At 48.8% G+C, this 19,572-nt stretch overlaps 2 protein-coding genes across 8 annotated transcripts in view; one reads left to right on the forward strand and one right to left on the reverse strand.

Moving 5' to 3' along the window:
• Mtss1 (MTSS I-BAR domain containing 1) overlaps nucleotides 1–12,372 on the forward strand; it is a 142,367-nt gene extending 129,995 nt beyond the window's left edge. For 2 of the 7 annotated variants that reach the window (XM_048359277.1, XM_048359278.1), the window contains 7 exons: nucleotides 1,017–1,114; nucleotides 2,805–3,015; nucleotides 5,200–5,319; nucleotides 6,215–6,409; nucleotides 7,544–7,720; nucleotides 8,044–8,206; nucleotides 9,489–12,372. In XM_048359277.1, coding sequence (XP_048215234.1) covers nucleotides 1,017–1,114; nucleotides 2,805–3,015; nucleotides 5,200–5,319; nucleotides 6,215–6,409; nucleotides 7,544–7,720; nucleotides 8,044–8,206; nucleotides 9,489–10,189 — 1,665 coding nt within the window. In that variant the 3' untranslated portion in view covers nucleotides 10,190–12,372. The remainder of the gene's footprint in view (nucleotides 1–1,016; nucleotides 1,115–2,804; nucleotides 3,016–5,199; nucleotides 5,320–6,214; nucleotides 6,410–7,543; nucleotides 7,721–8,043; nucleotides 8,207–9,488) is intronic. The other 5 variants (XM_048359280.1, XM_048359281.1, XM_048359282.1 and 2 more) reach the window with 3 other exon arrangements.
• Nucleotides 12,373–12,983: 611 nt separating this feature from the next.
• On the reverse strand, nucleotides 12,984–19,563 carry Ndufb9 (NADH:ubiquinone oxidoreductase subunit B9). The gene is made up of 4 exons (XM_048359290.1): nucleotides 19,407–19,563; nucleotides 16,660–16,852; nucleotides 15,939–16,052; nucleotides 12,984–13,200 (listed from the first exon to the last, which is right to left on the reverse strand). Exons 1-4 carry the CDS (start codon nucleotides 19,505–19,507, stop codon nucleotides 13,069–13,071), a joined length of 540 nt encoding a protein of 179 aa, XP_048215247.1. The 5' UTR covers nucleotides 19,508–19,563; the 3' UTR covers nucleotides 12,984–13,068.
• Nucleotides 19,564–19,572: the final 9 nt, after the last annotated feature.

The following is a 19,572-nucleotide window of genomic DNA, read 5'->3' on the forward strand; positions in this document are numbered from 1 at the left end:
ATTTCAGGTGACCTTGGCGTAATAATATATAGTGATCATAACCAGTCACTATACAACACCTGGGTGGTGTGTTTGGCCCTGTTCTGAGCTCTGAGCATAAACTTCTATTGGTGTACATGACATTAGCTCTGTATCAGGTTGGAAGAGACATGTTTGAGAAATCATTGATTAATCACATGCTGGCTTCAGCCTTTCATACACAGTTCTCTTTTCTCTTTGACAGTCAGCTCAGAAGATAAATTGTGAAGTGGTGTATTTTATGAAATTGTTTCTAGTAGACCAGAGTGTGCATTCACTGAAGAAGTAGACACTTGCGAGCACCTCTTCTGTAAAAGAGTGGTGTACCTCGCACCTTACACTCAAGTGGCTCTTTGTCCAGCCCAGGGACAGATGCAGAAACAATTTGTGAAAACAACTGATTCTATCCAGTCAGGCCTTCAGGTTTCTAACCCTGGCCAAATAGGGCAGAAGTAACCATTGAACATCAAGTGTTTTTGAGTGCAAGTTGAACAAGTCCACAAACCATGACTGCCTTTATGATATTAACAAGGTGAAAATCCTGCAAATCCTAGACTTGGATTATATAAATAGCTCCTGTAAATTGTTACTTGGTCATTATCATTCATTCATTCTATACAAGTGGAGGTGTGCCTCAAGTGGTCAAGCTCCAGTCTTGAGCAGAAAATCCAAACAAGAACATGAGGTCCTGAGTTTAAGCCCCAGCCCCAGCATACAGAAAATATATTCATATTCTCTCTCCAGCCCTCCTTCCTTCCTCCTCTCCCGCCCCCCCACCCCACCCCACCACCGTGTGTCATGGCTTTTCTTTTCCCTCCCTTCCCCCTATTAACTGCAGTTTTGCTGGTCTCACAGAAAGGATTGCAACGTGGATGAATTGATAGTATGGTTCTTCAACTTAAAAGAAGTCACATGGCCTTGTAATTTTCACCCCACAAGGGCGGCTTTTGGATGGGGAGGTGTGTGGCGATCGCTTATGGCCCGCTCTGTCCCCGCAGGTGATCTTGGACTTGAAAGGCTCTGATTACAGTTGGTCCTATCAGACGCCTCCCTCTTCCCCCAGCACCACCATGTCCAGAAAATCCAGCGTCTGCAGGTAAGGGAAGCCAGCCTGGGCGCTTGCTTTTGGGGCCAGGTTGTTTTTCTTTGTCTTAAATGCGAGCAGTAAAATCTGTCTTAACCTCTGAGAAGGACTTGCTGCAAACAAGAAGTGGCCGGAAGACCAGCTGAAAGAACACCCGTGTTTGGGTGTCATTCTTCAGTGTCTGGGCCGAAGCTCGATTACTCGCAGGTGTCTGTGCAAGGAATTTTCCAGTCTTACAACCCTTATGTTTTATTGTTTGTTTATTTTATTTTTATTAAATTTTGTTGACAAGGTGTTGTGCAAAAGGGGTACAGTTACATAATAAGGCAGTGAGTACATTTCTTGTGATATCTTACACCCTCGTTTTTCTTTCCCCTCTCTAGATCAGGTAGGCATATATGCAGTATCCAGTGTACCAAAATCATATACAGTAACCACGTAGGGTACGCCAAAGGAGAGTCACCTAGAACTTTAAATGTAACGTCAGCAATAGCTCTTGGAGTTGTTTTTGCTTATCCTCATCTTATATGATCATCTGTACGTAGCTGTTGAGCTGTTGTGATCCACTGATAGGTTTATTCTAGACCTTTTTATGTTCAGTGGTTGTTTGGTTTTAGATACATAATGTAAGGACCCAAACCTGTGGAAATACCATTTGACAATACGTTTTTTGTTTTGTGGACCTGATCTCTACTGTCCCCACCCACCCTAACAGTCATATATCAAGGAGACCATGTCACTTTGTTCTCTGTACAACCCTTATGTTTAGCTTTCCTTCTGCTTTGTTCCGGCTTAGGTCAGCTGCAAATTGGGGTCTCTTGCAGGACTGAGAGCTGAAACTGCAAACTTCCAAATCCAGCTTCCCCAGACCGGGTTTTTATCACTGAGTCATTAAGGCAGAATGCAGAGCATGCTTCTGAGCACCGCAAGTGGAACGCAGGCAGAACACCCACCCGCAGGGAGCGTGGCACTGTTTACCATTTTATCTCAGAGGCAAAGGGCTTAGCATTGATTACCATTTGTTGCTGAAGGCTGCCTGCCTCTTAACAGCTGTGCTATTAGGCCGGATCCACCCAATTTTAACAGAGCAACAGGTGGGGTCAGGGTAAAGTCACAATTCAGCATCACCTTTGCTGGTAAAGCCTCAAAGCACTTGAAAGCAAATGTACCAAGCTGTTTGGTTGAAGTTCTTCTCCAGGCTTGCCGAGATAAGGCATCACCTTGGGGAGTCCATGAGCACTGCTTGTCTGTGTTCATCGGCTCCTCTGGACCCACTTGGTCCCTCTGAGGGCAATGGCAGAAGTTGTAGTAGGTGCTGCTTCAGGGAGAGGATTTCTGCAGGTAGATGAGATGCCATTAGCCATCTCGCCTCTGCCTGCCACGGGTGTCAGCCTCCCAGCTTCCTGGGGGCCACATGGCAGGGGTGGGTGCTGGTGACTTTTTGAATCATCACCTTCCATCCTGAGATGGTCACTTTGTTCCTTACCTGAGCATATCATTTGTTGACCAGCGTAAGGATTTGGAGTTTTGAACTCGTAGTCTGTTGTTCGTGCTGCTTGTCCAGGTCAGAGACAGATGCCATGATGTCATGTGCCTTTCTCACTCTGCTGCTTGCTGACCATCCCCCTCTTCCTTTCCACCATGACCCCCCCTTCCCCTCCACTCCCCTCCACACCTGCCACCCTCTGCTTGCCCCCCACAGCAGCCTGAACAGTGTCAACAGCAGCGACTCCCGGTCCAGCGGCTCCCACTCGCATTCCCCCAGCTCACATTACCGCTACCGCAGCTCCAACCTGGCCCAGCAGGCGCCCGTGCGGCTGTCCAGCGTCTCCTCGCACGACTCAGGATTCATATCCCAGGACGCCTTCCAGTCCAAGTCGCCCTCCCCTATGCCACCCGAGGGCGCCAACCAGGTAAGGAGGACCTGGGCGCAGCAGACCCCTGCACTCTGACTCAGGACACTGCTGGCTTAACCCTCATCTTTGGAGGTGTTCTGCAAGGAGAGGGATAGCTGGGCGTTGATCCCACCTTGTGGCGGGATGCTGGGCTCTTCCTTAACACCAGTGCACCCATCATCCCTGGCTTCAAGTGCTGGAACATGCGTAGTGCCATCACCTAGCGTGCTCCATGGTGCCCCCTGCCGGGGAACCAGAGCATCCCACTGTCACCTAACACGGAGTCCAGAGGCTCGCAGCTGCAGCTCAGAGCTCTTCAGCACTGCTCAGCTGTCTGTGGGACGGTGGGCCCTCCCTCTGTTCCTTAGAGACTCAACTTCCCGCGGAAGTGCCGGGAGCCAGATGCTGCAGCTCTCGTTTTGATGTGCTTGTCCCTGTGGGGGAGCTTTGGCCTGGCCCTGTCTCCTGTTAATGTGCCTCACTAAACGGTGTTTTCCCAGCTGTCCAGCAGAGTGCATAGTCAGAAGGAGAGGCGGACTTGCAGTTGTTCAAAAGCTGCTCTAGTGTGCAGTGTAATTGTGTGTTTGTTTTTAGTGGACTGGAAATTAACATAGTAGAGAGCACTGACACCCCTTTCTAAACAAGAAAAGCGCTCTGACCTTGCCATCCATATATCCATATCCTGCGTAAATGCACTGAAGGGAGCCTTCCTCTTCCATTCATGTTGGGGGAAGTAGAAGGTGGCAACTTAGGGTTTTCCGACCCCTGAAAGCTCGTGTCTGCTTGTCTAGCATCTCTAGGGCGATTTTGGTTTTATTTGTGTTGGTGCTTGATGGGACAGAGGATTTCTCACATTCTAGACACATGCTGTACTGCTGAGGGACATCCTCAGGCCTAGGGTAGTTTTACTAAGCTCAGGAACGCAGCAGAATTTAATGACAAAATTATATATATATATATATATATATATATGATATTATAGGGCTGTGTGCTATGAAGCATGCCTATAATCCCAGGTACTCAGTAAGTATAATTAGGAGAACTATAGACTGAGGCAAAAGCACTCGGGTTGGGACTCAAGTGGTAGAACATTAGCCTAGGAAGCGTGAGTCCCTAAGTTCAGTCCCTAATATTGCCCTCTGCCCCACCAAAAAAAAAAAGACATTATAGCTATTCGTGATCCTAAGGTAGAGGGGGAACTTGAAGGAATTATACAAATCAGTAGTAGCCAGCGGGGGTTGCCTCCTGAGTACAGAAACGTTACGTAGTTTTATGCTCTGGATCACTATGCTAGAGGGAAAACATCGCGACTTTGTCTGGAAACCACAGGTCCTTAGCCAGGAAGTGGCAGAGATCGAACGTATATCCAAATCTCCAACTTAAGATACCACGCTCAGCGGCCGAGTGCCTTGTTTCATGTCTGCAGGGTGGGGGTCTAAACCTTGGTCCATTTGTGATGTGGTTTATGAAAGGGATAAGAACAGAGGCCTGGCCTCCTTGCCAGTTCACCTGGGGACACTTGTGGGGGAAAGTCTTGGCCTAGAAGGGCCCAGCTTTTTAAAACAGACTGGGTTTAAGCCAGACAAGCAGAAAGCAAGTAGCTGCATACAGCCAGGGGACCCAAGTTACCAGAAAATAGTCATTGGTGCTTATCCTCTGTGGTACTTACCAGGTTCAGGACTGGAAAGGTGAGAGGTGTCATGATTTTCCTAAAGCAGCAGAATGCCAGGAAGCTAAGCCCACGAGCCCCGCCCACCAGCAGGAGACTGAGTCAGCCTGGTACAACTCCTAGAATACCCGCGCATTTACAGAGACGAGAACAGGCCAGCCCTCCTGGGCCCCGGGCTTGCCGTAGATGAACAGAGCGCCTTGTGGGAAGTTCCGGGGCCTTGAGAAGATGCTTCGGTGCCAGGCACACACAACATCCTGGCGCCTACAGTCCAGCGGTCTAGTGCTTGTGGGGTTCATGCTTTTCGAGGGCTTGAAAGCTCTGTGTGCGTACAACTTTGGGGACAAAATAACCCTAACCCTCTGCTTCTCTCATCCTTCCCTTCTTCTGTGTCTATGTCTGTCTCTCTCCCCTTCCCCTGTGCATGCCCTTCCCTCCCCCATCCTTAATTTTAATTTACTATGGTTTTTGGTGGTGTGTGGTTTGGTTCCTTGGTCCCCTGTGTGCTCCTCCCCCCACCCCCTCCGCTGCAGAACTCGTCCAGCTCGGCCTCCTCCGAAGCCTCGGAAACCTGCCAGTCAGTGAGCGAGTGCAGCTCCCCCACCTCTGTCAGCTCAGGCTCCACCATGGGCGCCTGGGTGTCCACAGAGAAGGTGACCGACCTGCAGGGCCCGCAGCCACGTGGGCCACGGCTGCTCTCCCCACCCCTCTCCCTGCACACCTTGGGTCCTCAGAGCCACAGGAGTGTGGAAACTCAGTGTCACCATCTAGATAGGGGGGCCCTTCTGGAGCCCAGAGGGTGGAAAGGGGCCGAGCGAGGGCTTTTTCTTGAATGAGCTTCTGGCTGGTCACCATTGGCCTGGGTATTGAAACCGAGGGAGAGGAAGGGCACGGGGAACGTCGAGGTGTGAAGGCTTCTTTCACAACCCATCCATTCTCCCTTTCCCTTCCCTAGTGTCCCACAAGACTGTTGGATGTGACATTTCACGTGTGTTAGAAGCTGTGTGCTTTTCTGCCTTTTAGTTTGCAGCCGCCAACCCCTACCCTTGATTGGAATCTGCTTCTAAACACTGTAATGATTCTGGATAAACATGTTCATTGGAAGCAGCTTCATGTGATGAAACCAGGACAGACTGATTCATTTGAAGGAGCTTCTGCATGTTTTAAATTTGCATAACAAGATACGCAAATTCCTATCCCTGTGTAATTATGCTTTATGAAATAATGAAAATACAAAAGCCACCAAGAACACTGCAGCAATTTAGAACACTGATCCATGTCCAAACTCTCCTGAAACCCAGGCCAGACAATGACAGGAACTCTGCTCGGTGCTGAGTCTCTGTGCATTCTTTGTTCTCCAGCTTTTTCCTCGTGCATCACGGAACGTCTCTGATCAGAGCCCCAGTGTTTGTTTCCTTTGTAAATATTCAGGGGTACCCCCCCACCCCCTTGCCCCAAAGTCAATGCCATCTTATGTCTCCACACTCATCCTGTTGTATTAATTTTTTTTTCCTTTTCTTCCCCCTTTTTGTTTGTTTTCGTTTCCAGTTGTCTAATGGGTTTTCTCACTGTAGTTTATCAAGTGAGTCCCATGTGGGGCCTGTGGGTGCGGGCCCTGTCCCCCATTGCCTGCCTGCCTCCCGTCTGCTCCCTCGGGCCACCTCTCTCCACCTTCCAGACTACGCTCATTATTACACCATTGGGCCCGGCATGTTCCCGTCATCTCAGATCCCTAGCTGGAAGGTTTGTGTCTCTCCTCCCTCCCTCCCTCCCTCTAGCCCTTCCTCCTCCCCCCCTCATTGCCTCTGTGCTCACCTTTTTCTGTTCCACTGTGCTCCCCTTGACTCTTCCCTCCGCCTCCTTTCACACTCTGCCTTCTCCATAACCCCTCTCCCTCAGTAAATCCCCACTGAAGAAGCCACAGGGTAGCTTGCAGCTCTCACCTGGCCCTTTCCACCTGGAGTGGAGACCGGGACATTCTCCTTCAGTTTGAGTCTAATAGACGGGTTCCCTGCCCTGCAGGGAGTCTGGGCTCCCAGGTGAAGGGCCCCCCAGCTCTGCCTGGAAGAATTGGATGAAGCCTGCTGGGTTTCTGCCTCTGGGCCTCTGGGCTGGTTAGTTTTATCCAAGAGCCTATATTATCTACTCAGCCACACAGCTCAGCCTTGTTCTGAGTGAGTCTTCTGCTGGGCGGGGGGTCACAGAACCAGAGTCCGGTATGTAAATGGACTGACCTGGTTTATCCTGAAAGTATAGGAAGACTTTATCGCTTTGATCATTTTATGTTGAACACATGTTGGCTGTACTATCAAAACAAACCTTCAGATGCTCTCGTAGCCAGTGCTGTGGATGCCCCTGCGGCTCTTCGGTTCCTTTGGGGGAACCCTGATTTGCAAAATGGGTCACCAGGTTCCGGGCCTTCCTCAGATCCCATCAGATGAGCCCCACCCTACGAGCCCTCCCTCCCTGTCCCCGCCTGCCCTGCCTCTCCAGGCTCACTTTCTCAAAGGTGGAGTAGTCAGCTGTAGGGAGACCAGTTGCTCTACTGCCCCCTGGTGGTCCTCCCCCATCCCAGTCATTCTGGTTGCTCTTGAGATGGTCCCTTCCACAAAGGCCAGGCCAGGCCCGGAGGGGCAGCTCTCCCTTGGTGGCTGCCCTAGCTGCCCGTTACATGGCTGTTGACTAAGGCTCTCTTGTTACCTGCCTGAATGTCGAGGGTTTTTCATCTTGGGAGAGATGAGAAAAAGAGAGGTACCTAGGGCCCCCCAGAGGGCATTCCACTCCTGCCTTTTGGAGCTGGGTGGGGTCCGTTTGAGGGTAACTTCAGCCCTTCACAAGGGACGGGGCTCTGGCTCCTGACCGCACTGTTCTGCTTAGGACTGGGCTAAGCCAGGCCCCTATGACCAGCCGATGGTGAATACCCTCCAGCGGCGCAAGGACAAGCGGGAGCCGGACCCCAGCGGGGGAGGATCTGCCCCGGCCGGAGGAGGCCCAGCAGCCGCTGCCGAGGAGGCGCAGAGACCACGGAGCATGACCGTGTCGGCGGCCGCTCGGGTGACACTCTTGTTATTACCCATGGGGTCCTCATAGCCTGGCTGGGGGCTGTCTGCTGGCCAGCCACTGGGGGCCCAGGCTAACAGCTAGGGGAGCTGGTGTGTACTCCCTGCTGACAAGTCCCCCAGGGAAAAGCTCTGTATGGGAATGAGACATGCAGAACTTTCTAGAACCTGGACAGGATATAAGCAAGTCAGTGTCGATCCAGGCCTACAGATGTCTAGTTTTCACAGGACCAGAAGAAGAATGATAGCAGGAGCCCATCGGAGGCCATCACAGGAGGTTCCGGGCGCTCACGACCTGTCCTTCTCTCCACCCTGCAGCCCGGCGAGGAGATGGAGGCGTGTGAGGAGCTGGCGCTGGCCCTGTCCCGGGGCCTGCAGCTGGACACGCAGAGGAGCAGCCGGGACTCCTTGCAGTGCTCCAGTGGCTACAGCACCCAGACCACCACCCCGTGCTGCTCTGAGGACACCATTCCCTCCCAAGGTACGGGCAGCCGGCCTCCATTCCTCCCCCCCACCCCCCAGGGGCCGCAAGAGGCTGGCAGCCCAGTCGAGCCCCTGGCCAGCAGATGGGCTTCAGGACTGCCGTGGCGCCTGGGAACGCGTTCGAGAGGTGCCTGGGGTGGTCAGGGAACGGCCACGTGAGAACTGACCTGGATTTTAGTCCCTTTTCTCAATTCTCCATCAGGTGCATGGTGGTTCTGAACTGAGAGACATACACTGTTAATAACAGCTGCTGCTTTTTCTTTTTAGCCAGTCCTGGGGCTTGGACTCAGGGCCTGAGCACTGTCCCTGGCTTCTTTTTGCTCAAGGCTAGCACTCTGTCACTTGAGCCACAGCGCCACTTCTGGCTTTTTCTGTTGATGTGGTGCTGAGCAATTGAACCCAGAGCTTCATGCATGCTAGACAAGCACTCTTACCACTAAGCCACATTCTCAGCCCCAATGGCTTCATTTTTGTTTTGGTGTTGTGTGAGAAGTACTTTATGCTTACTTTGGTATTTAATTTTTACAGCCTATGTTCTCCCAGTAGCTCCATTCTTTTTTTCTTTTTTAGTTTGAATTCAGGGCCTTATGCTTGCTACTTGGGTGCTCTACCTCTTGAGCCACACCTCTAGCCCCTTTTTGGGGTTCGCTTATTTTCAAGATGGGGTTTCATTTTATGCCCAGGCCTGCCTGGATTGTGATTCTCCTATTTGTTGATGGCACATGTGTGGTACTGTGTTCAGCCATTTGTCAGTCAAGATGGAGTCCACCAAACTTTTATGACTGGGTTGGCCTTGAACCTGGACCTCTCAGTCTTTATCCCCGCTCCCCCCTAGCTAGGAGTCTTGAGCCACTACACCCAGCCAGCTCCATTCTTTTCTAGCCTCGACCTACCCAGTTGACCAGGAAAAGGTTAAGGCCAACAGTAGCCTATTTGAGGTTTGTTTTTCATGTCTGATTCAGACCTGAGGATGTGACATCCCCTTCATTCCTCCCAGATCTGGATTTGGGAGATGGTTCGCTGTGGCCTGCCAGTTTCCCATCCTCTGTCCATCTTAACAGTTCCTGCATGGTTACAGTGCGCCGTGCCCAGGTCTACACGGTCGTGAACAGAGTAAAGGGGCCTGCTGAGGAGTTCTTGGTGAAATACTTCAGCAGTGTTGGGAGACCGGGATGAGGTCACGTGTACCCCTGCCTCAGGTGCCTCCTGTCCTCCCAGCACAGGAGAGTCAGACAGCTGAGCTGCTCCGTTGGGTCTGTCTAATCAAATGCTATCATCAGTTTCAGATTACGATTACTTCTCCGTCAGTGGTGACCAGGAGGCAGAGCAGCAGGACTTTGACAAATCCTCCACCATTCCAAGAAACAGCGACATCAGCCAGTCCTACCGGCGGATGTTCCAGGCCAAGCGCCCCGCCTCCACAGCCGGCCTTCCCACCACGCTGGGACCTGCCGTGGTCACCCCTGGGGTTGCAACCATTCGACGGACCCCTTCCACCAAGCCTTCTGTCCGCCGGGGGACCATTGGAGTGGGTCCCATCCCCATCAAAACACCAGTGATCCCCGTCAAAACCCCCACTGTCCCAGACCTGCCGGGGGTACTGCCAACCACACCCGATGGGCCAGAGGAGCGGGGTGAGCACAGCCCCGAGTCTCCATCTGTGGGTGGTGGCTCCCCGGGGGCCACCAAGATTCCCTCGTCCATGTGGAGTGGGCAAGCCTCCATCAATCCTCCACTTCCAGGCCCAAAGCCCAGTATCCTCGAGGAGCACAGACCGGCAATTCCGGAGAGCGAGGCCGAGGATCAAGAGCGCGATCCCCCGAGTGCCACCGTCTCCCCAGGCCGGAGTCCCGAGAGCGACCCTGCGGACCTGAGCCCCCGAGATGCTCCTCAAGGAGAAGACATGCTGAATGCCATCCGAAGGGGCGTGAAGCTGAAGAAGACCACCACCAACGACCGCTCGGCCCCGCGCCTCTCCTAGGCTCCCGGGAAATGCCGCTGCCGCCCCCCGCCCCCATCGAACTCTTTGATAAAACAGTTTGTCTTGATCCATTCCAATGTATAACCAAACAAAACAAAAGGTTTTTGTAGGCAACTCAGAATTCAGCTCTTTTGAAAAGTACTCCACACCATTAGATAAGAATGAAAAGCAACACATGTAACTGACATAATCCTGATCCTTGATTTGTAAATATTGACAATTTTCTTTCTGCACAATTGAATCTTAGTTTTCCCTTTGGATTTTTTTTTTCTGAAGGTGCCAAATTCCATTTAACTTTTTTATAAGTCTTTGTAAAATTTTAAATGCATATGGTGGGGAGGGGGTGGGGAAGGGAACCACAAAGTAGTTAATTTCAGAAAAGGATTACTATATACTACTTTTTTTTTCCTCCCTGCAAGCTTTTGTAGATGCACTGTAGTAGTCTAGTTTAGGAGCAAAATCAAGTTATTTTAATGTACAAACAAAATGGATAAGGGATAAAAATCCTCGTTGAAATGTACTATGTTCTGGATGGGAAATGCAGGAGTTAACACTGATGAGCAATACTGAGAGAGGTCCGGAAATGATAGGTGGTCTGGGATTGTGGGTGGGGAGGGCTGTGGGAGGGGCACACCGTCAACATAGCCGATCCTGTTCCATTTAAGAGTAGCCTGGTAGGTTGACTTTCTAGTAGCTTCATGGTAAATGCATCCGAATAAGCCATACTGGATTGCAGTGTTTGTTTCCGTAGGGTGTTTAAGGACTTCCTTTCTCCCACCATTCCTCTCGACCTCACACAGCGCCCACCTCCAGTGCCACGCATGCCGCCATCACGGGTACGTGGAGAATCCCTCCCCACCTAGCTTCTTGTCTGTAGGTTCTCACTTCTGTGGAGTCTAGATGCATCCGAAGGGGTAAGGCAGTTCATCAAAAGTAATCGCAGGGAATTCTTAGAACAAATGCCTTGTACTTAACTGTGCCCAGCAGGCTGGGTGCTTGCGAAGCCCAGATCATTTCGAAGACGCTCCGAGTGTATTTCACAAGGACAACCAGCTTAAGTCTAGCGATTTGCCAATGTGTTTACCAATCTGGGGCTTGTTTTTCTTATCTTCCTTCCATCAATGGCAGTCAATTGGCTACCTACTAAACATTGAAGAGGAGGATTTATTTATTGTCACTGGGAATCTGACCACTATACTGTCTTTTTTTTTTCTTTTCCTTTTGTATTCTAGGCTGTTTTTTCGGAATGGATTTGGCATTTGTTAAGTGGAAGTTAGATTTGTTATAATGCCCATCCCTTAGTCAACAGAGGTTTGTAGCGTTGAAGGGACATTTGGAGACATCTGTGTAAAGGAGCCAGTCCCTTAGAAGTAGGGCAGCTGACTGCACATTTGTGCCTAGGCCTCTCCAGGAAGAACTTGGTGGGTCCCCATGCCTACAGATTTCTGTTGGTGCTAATCTTGTGACATATCTTATGCTTTAATACATAATAACCACATTGGATGTGAGTAATGTTCTGTACAGTCATTGTTCTATATACTAACATTTAACACTGCTGTGATTGCTCAAGGACACTTTATGTTATATGGCTTTAAAGCAAAGGCATGATGATTAGACACTAAGCTTTTTTTTTCCTTTGAAAAACAAGCTCCTTCTGCAGACTGGAAGCAGCAGTAGTGCCTGTGGTGTAGCCCACCAATCTTGATGACTAAAAGTAGCTGATGCATTGTGCATATGATGCTTAAGATGGTTTCTGCAAATGCAGAGATCATTACAAGGTAATTACAATAGATAAAAAATGGTATTTTAAACCTTGGAAATAAATGGATGTGACTGTACCTTGGTACAGCTTCTCACTCGTTTAGTTATTAAACGTTAGTATAATCTGAATAAATTTAATATAAAATGTTGCCAAATCCAAAGTAGAAAGAAATGTGACAAAACACCTTGGGTAGCTCTGTTTGTGTTTTTGCATATTGTAAAAGCAGTGTCACAGCTGAAAATAAAGAAATCCTTTCTAAGGGTAAATTATTGTGGTTTTAGTTGCTAGTTTGTACTGAGAGTTGACCTCTCCTGTGCAGGTTTTCGTTCTGAACTTGTATAAATAACAACACCTGTGTGATGTGTCTCCCTTCTACATTGTAACAATTGCTTCTGCCTACATTATAAATAAAGAACCACTAGAAAGAAAAAAAAAGCCCCTTATTTCAAGTCTTTTATTAAAATCAGATGTGGGACTGAGACTCAGACTGAGCTTATTTAACCAACTGACAAAACCTTTTATGCTGCTCATAAGCTCTGCCAGTGAGAAATAAAGGGGTAAGACGTCCTTTTAAAAACCCCAGACTGGCTCACCCTGAGCGGTCGCACGCTTACCTCCAAGTCTGTGAACAGCCCAGCCACCGTGGAAGCAGCACAGCCCCCACCAGCCAACCTGCTCTCCTCTGCCTCACTGCATGAGCGCCCCCTGCCGGTCGCGGTGGACAAGCCGCCTGTTCCCTTTCAGCAAAACTAAAATCCCATTTGTGCAATCACTAGGAGGCCAAAGGTCCCAAGCCCCCACACTCCCTTCTCAGCTTTGTCCATTCCACACTATAGCACGAAGCCCTTAATTGAGAGTTGGTTCAGCTGTCTTTGAAGTGAATCTCTTACCTAATTTGGCTCCTTTTCCCTTGCTGATTGCATGTGCTATCAATATTACGACATGTGACTAGTTTTCTTTATGTAGTTTGATACGTGGTAATAAGAACAGTGACTCAGGCAGTCACGTGACAAGGACAGCGCGGGCCTGGCGGACCATGTTCAGTATTTTTATTAGGGCAAGTGTGTATGTGTGCTAACATACTTTCCATCCTCACTTGCTGGCGGGAAGAGTGTGTCTACACCGGCCGGTCCCGAGGTCTGGTCACGATGTGCCACCACAGCGGGGGCAAGTCGCCTTCCTTCCTGGCCGGAGGCAAAGCTTCTGTCTTGGGACCCCCGGGGGGCGTTTCATCCTGCAGCTGCTTAACCTAGAAGGGAGTGGGGAGGACCACGGAGGGAGTGTGAGCGGCTCACACCACCCCCCCCCCCCCGCCTTGTCTGCTCCCACGAGATGCTTGTGGCACACTTTTTTTTTTTTTTTTTTGGTACTTTCATTACTCCCACAGGAAAGCCTTTTCTTTTTTGCTGGTCCTGGGACTTGAATTCAGGGCCTGGGCACTGTCCCTGAGCTGCTTTTACTCAAAGCTCGTGCTTTACCACTTGAGCCCCATCGCCACCTTCAGCCTTTTTTGAGTAGTTTATTGGAGATAGGAGTTTCGCAATCTTTCCTGTCCCGGCCGGCTCAGATCTCAGCCTCATAAGCAGCTAGGACTGAAGGCATGAGTCACTAGCGCTCAGCTGCTTTTTCCTTTTTTTTTTTTTTTTTGGCCAGTCCTGGGGCTTGGACTCAGGGCCTGAGCACTGTCCCTGGCTTCTTCCCACTCAAGGCTAGCACTCTGCCACTTGAGCCACAGTGCCACTGTATATGTGGTGCTGGGGAATCGAACTCAGGGCCTCACGTATACGAGGCAAGCACTCTTGCCACTAGGCCATATCCCCAGCCCGCTTTTTCCTTTCTTAAAGCAGCAAAAGAACTCCTCTTGGCTTTAAGCAAAACATGGCAGTTACCTTCCCAGTTTCCCTGGTCAAGCACCTATAGTGGTTCCCCCCAGAAAAACATTCTTGTATCTCAACTAAATAGACTTCATGAAACCTCAGTTCATAAACATTAGGGATGCTAATCGCAAGCACCTCCTGCAGCAGCGAGGACAAGAAGCAGCAGGAAGCTGCATGTGAAAAGGCACAATTCTGCCTGGCCCAACCATCCCTGGTTCTAGCAAACTCTGAGATCCCTAACAGGATGCCTAAAAGCTGAAGTTCTCTCCACACACACTGCTGGTTGACAATGGTGGAAAGGTGGGTAAGCTACAGGAATGCTTCAGAGGGCAAGAGGTTACTGGTGACCAGCTGTGGAATGAAAATCCCACGTCAAGCACCTCTTACAAAACACGGTGCCCCTGGCCACGGCGACCTTTCTTCTACACGTTGGCCAAGGGCTTCCAGCAGCCAACATCCGGGGCCTTATCCCCATACCAGGCATGCTTTCCCCTTCAAGATTTCCGATTCCCCATTATCCAACTTCTGCCTGCCTTCTTATTTGCTTCCATGCCCCCCTGGCTATTACTTCCTCTCTCCCTCTTGCCTTCCCTGTACTGGGGTTTAAACTTAAGAGCCTGGCTTGCTGGACATACCCTACCACTTATGCCAGCCCCCAGCTCTTTTTATTTTTGTTATTTTCAAACATGGTTTTTCTTTACCCAGAATAACCTCGATCTGGATACCACAGCTAGGATAACATATGGGGTATCTTGGTTGGCTTCAAATGTCAATCCTTCTGACCTCAGTGTCTCAGCCTTCCAGCTAGCTAGGATTACAGGCATGAACCACCCTATCTACTATTTAGCCAGGAGCTAAGCCATGTAGCCAGGTGGCCTCAAGCTTGTCATTCTCCTCCCTCAGCCTCCTGAATGCTGGGGTTACAAGCATGCACCATACAGGGTAGTATTATTCCCTTTCTTCAGTCAGATCTTATCATGACAATCACTCCCTTCTGAATAACCTTAAGTTCTCTGTTACCCTGGACAAACTAGCCACCCACCTTTAACCCTACATCCAAACAGTATTGCTAAAGAGGAAAAAGAAAATTACTGGAAGAAATGGGTGTTATTCCACATTTATCAGTCAACCTCTAATGTACCTTCGCCATTGCCTGGCAACCTTGGTTTTTTTCCCCAAAAGCGCATGTTCTCCTCAGCTAACACCATTAACACATTTTTCACATAGGCAGTGCCCACTCACATCGGCTTCTGAGTTCATTAAAAATCAGAAGCTGATTTGTATACCTGTGGAAATGTTACAGTGTTCCTCCTCCCAGGCAATGAATGCATGCTTCACAACAACAAAACAAGGGGCCACACGGCTTCCAGCCCAAATCCATTCACACACACCTGATGTCTTCCATTAAGGAGAAAAAAATCCCTTCTCCTTTTCTTCTCTCTTTACTATGTGGAGGATTGCATTCATTTTTGTGGCTTTAAAAACAACTGAAAACTCACATATTTCTCTTTCTACACCAGATTCTCACACCCAATGTTGCCTATGGCATCTGCACCTGATGACTGGCAGGATCCTCAAATGTTACACCTAACTGTCCCTCTGACACTCGCTGTCCACCTTCTCCCTGGGGCTCTCTATCCTAACCACTACCGTGGAACTCCAGACATTACACCTGGGACCTGGAAACTGTTCTTGGTTCCTCACATGCCCTCTCCTCCCCTCCCATCTTTACATGCTAATGATTGCTTCCCCATCGCGGACTGTAGTCACAATGACTGCAGAATGCACCTGCTGCTTTTCTTCCTGCTGTCTCCAATGTATTCTTCACACTACAGTCAGACTGAGCAATTGAGATGAGTAAAAAAGGCCTAAGGCTTCTAGAAGAAGGAGTATTACGGCGTGTGAAGGTCAGGCAAAGGACTAAGAAGGAGGGGAGAAGCTAATGAGAGAAGACAAAAGCCAAATGATCATTTGATCATTTTGACATTTTCACTGATCTGAAAGTGAACACACAGAATCTAAAGCACTTTAGTTCCAGCCAGGAGCCTCAACCCCAGCACATGGGCGAAATGGGACTGCAGTGAACAGCAAGGGGAACAGCAGGACGTACCTCTCTCTCCCAGCTCTCCCTCCGTAGTTTAATCCACTTCTCTCTCTTGGCGAAGTAATCAGGATACATTGCCTTCTCAGAAGGATGCCAGTAATCTAAACACCATTCTGGAACCTGCCACGACAGCAAATTATGGGGTTATTCCACAGGATTCCTTTACATCCCACTGACAGGTCTGCTCAGGAGATGGAGGTCAAAAACCAAGGTGTATTTTTATAACTAAGGCAACTATCAGATTGTTCCTGACTCTAAGCAATGAGTGGCAGAGGGGAATAAGCAGGGACCCAAGATAAAGAATGCCCTACAGTGAACGATTTTGCAGCTGAAAAATGACAGAACCAAGACAGCTGAGATCATTTCTCCCAGTTGGGTTTTCTAAATGCAACAAGTGGTTATTTCGAAGTAGCACTTAAGAGTTTCTCAAAAAATATCAAGTACCAACCCAAACTGATTTATTTTAAAAGTCTCCAATTGAGTTATTTACTAAGTAATGTAGCAGTCTACTTTGCCAAAAAATATACTACAGTACAAAAATCTCAAAGCTGAATTTAAGGAGATACGTCTTAATGGGATCCGAGAGACAGCTGATGCCTGAAATAACAGTATGCCAACTTGAGGAAAAGAAATCTAGTCACCCCTGCAAGGGCAAAGGATGCAGGTTGAGGTGTGGACTGAGACACACAGTCTGCTATGGAAGAGTGGCACTGCCGTCCCCACCTACCTTGAAGCACTCATATCTCTCGTAGGAGGTGCCCCCAGGGGAGTCAGGGAAGATATACGGCTGTGGGTGCTGATTCTGCCAGAATTCTTCTTCCGCCTCCCTCAGCAGCTGTGTGGCCCTCATCATATCCTTTTCATTCCGATGTTCATCAAACCGGGCTCTCAGCAAACAAGCAAAGTACCGGTATTTGTCCCTGAAGCCAAATGATTGTGGGAGATCAGAAATGTTATCTACTCCAGCGGGCAGTACAGCCAAGCTGACCAAAGCCAAGTTCCCACTAACGCCACCTGGAGGGGCAGTGCGACTGTCTGCCCCCGCCCCCCCCCCCATAAGTGCACAAGAGAGGGGCCACATCGCCCCAAAAGCAGCAAACATAAATAATTAACAAAAAATTAATGAAAAGGACTCCCTATACTACAATGAAGGAATGGGGACTTAAAAAGAGAATTAGTAAAAAGAGAAAAGCTATCGTTTCTGCAGGTTCATTCAACATTTGTGGACGGTTTTGCTCAAGTCCTACAGAACTGGGTTTGAATCCCGATTCTGATGCTACCAACATGACCTTAGCCAAACTACAGTTTGGTCCTGAAGAAGCTATGAGCAGACATGTCAGGAGGCTTTGGCAACAGTCCAGGTCACAGGTGACAGGGACTAAAACAGCCAGTGGCCATGGCAGGATACGAGAGACATTATTTAGAATACCAAGTAATGAGATGGGTTCCATCTTAGCTCCTCTACCACTAGCTGGTAGTAAGTTACTTGACTTCTGTAGACCGCAGGCTCCTTTTCTTTGTTGATAACAGTGCCTCTATCCTAAGGGTGTCATGAACACCCAATGTTCCAAAACACATTTCACACAGTACCTGATGTATCTCAAAGGCTCCATAATGTAACCACTATAATATGGGACAGGAAACATATAAAACCCATGGTTTGTTTTGTAATCACACTGAGGCTTGCCAGTTGAACGACAGTTCAACTTCTGGCCTTTTGCTGGTTAGTTGGAAATAAAAGAGTCATGGATTTTCCTGCCCAGGATGGCTTCAAACAGTGACCCTTAGATCTCAGCCTCCTGAGTAGTTAGGATTACAGGTGTGAGCCACTTAGCTATACATGGCTTTATAAGCATATGTGTTAACTGCACAGAGGTTCACTACTAAATCCTTGAGAACAATTTTGAGTTAGGGCTTAGTGTCTGAATTACTAATAATGCCATTAGCTAAGGCAAAAAAAAAATCTAGAGTCAGAATGGAGGAGAAAAAGGAAGGCTACATTTGATTTTATGGAATTTAGATAGATTGTGTTACAGAGAATAGTCAATGATCTAACAAATGGAATTATAGCACTACAGGTAAATGAGCAAAGATGGCTAACCCAAGTCGCAGTATTAAATGGTAGCGCCTCTAGCATATACAGCAGTACAGACAGCCTCGCTTGGAACCACAAACAGCTCTATGAAGGTGGAAGAAATTCAAGCAATGGTTATCAGGAAGAAAGGTTATCAGGGAGATTTAAAATTTTTGTGCCATTGTAGTTATAGTAACTAGTTTTAACATTTCTTCAAGGATTATTGCTTTCATATTCCCAGATTTAGCATTTTTGAATTCATAATGGCTTACCTTCCTTTTTAAGATTAATAATTCTGTTATCTATTAGTACACATGTCCCTAATTCCCACTAATCCACTGACTTTTACTTATTTGGAATCCAATACAGAAATTGAATTGCAAATCCTGTCATTCATATAAATGAATAAAAAAAAATCTGGGAAGAAACTCACAATTGTATCACCTTTTACCTATCACCTTCCTGCCTAGCAAAAGAGAAGTATGATCACCAATTTGCATATCACCAATTTGCATTCTGGGCTTCAAGGGTACCCTCTCCAACTCTTCCAGGTATCAGCTTTCCACAGTTTTGTTTTGTTTTGTTTTTCCCCAGAGCCCTTTGACTGGAACTAAGCTTTAAGATTATGTAAGGGTGGCCTGATATTCAAACATCTTGGGTTGTCACCCTCATTTTACACTGCATTTAGGCCACGGAAATCTACATATTTTGAGACCATATTCTAAGACAAGTCTTCACTGGTGATTAGAAAAGAAAGAGAAATGGGCAAGTAAGGACCAGAGGAAGCTAAAAATGAGAAAAGCCAAGGGGAAAGGGAGTGAATGAGGATAGTTGGAGATATTTAATTTTCCCCCATTTCAATAAATATTAATTTTGAGTGTTAAGAGACACAGAGGCATTGTGCCTTTGGGTTCTTTCCCCTGGACACTTAAAGGTTTAACTCCGACTGCCACAGAGCAGCTGTGCTGCTATGTATGCTATGCTTCAGTGTGGCCATCCGTAAAATAAAGCTAAGATCCTTCCTAACTCTTGCACTGTCCTGCGGCCTAAAGAAAAAGGATACTGTACCCACTGTCACCGTAAATATTGGGCAGGATCAGGAAGAGAGCGTTCTGTTTTGAGCGCCGTTTCCTTATTTTATGTAATCATGGGGCCCGCAGGACTGTGTCTTGAGTAGATTTTACGGCTCGGAAAACGGAAGCCTGTGTGGCCTGCAGCCCGCATGCATCCCGAGGTCCAGCAGCCAGCCACGGGCGGGGGAAGTGTGGATTCGAACCCGGGTCGGGCAGCGGTGACCGTCCTATTCCGTCCCCAATGTCCTTGAGCCGCCTGGTTCCCTCCAGGCCTTCGGGCCTCCACTTCGCCCCCCCCCCCCCGAGCCCCGGGTCCCCTTCTCCCACCTGTGGACACACCACGACTCCAGGTGTCGCAGCGCCCGCTTGTAAAGCCGCAGCACCTTCTGCTGATGCGTCAGGTAGGCCGGCGGCGGACAGAACGCCATGGCCGCGGCCCCGCGCTCCGGCAGCGGCCGCCGGCGAATGCTAGGGGGAGTGGGCGGGGCGGGCG

The sequence above is a fragment of the Perognathus longimembris genome, chromosome 12, assembly GCF_023159225.1.
Source record: "Perognathus longimembris pacificus isolate PPM17 chromosome 12, ASM2315922v1, whole genome shotgun sequence".
Classification (NCBI taxonomy): domain Eukaryota; kingdom Metazoa; phylum Chordata; class Mammalia; order Rodentia; family Heteromyidae; genus Perognathus; species Perognathus longimembris.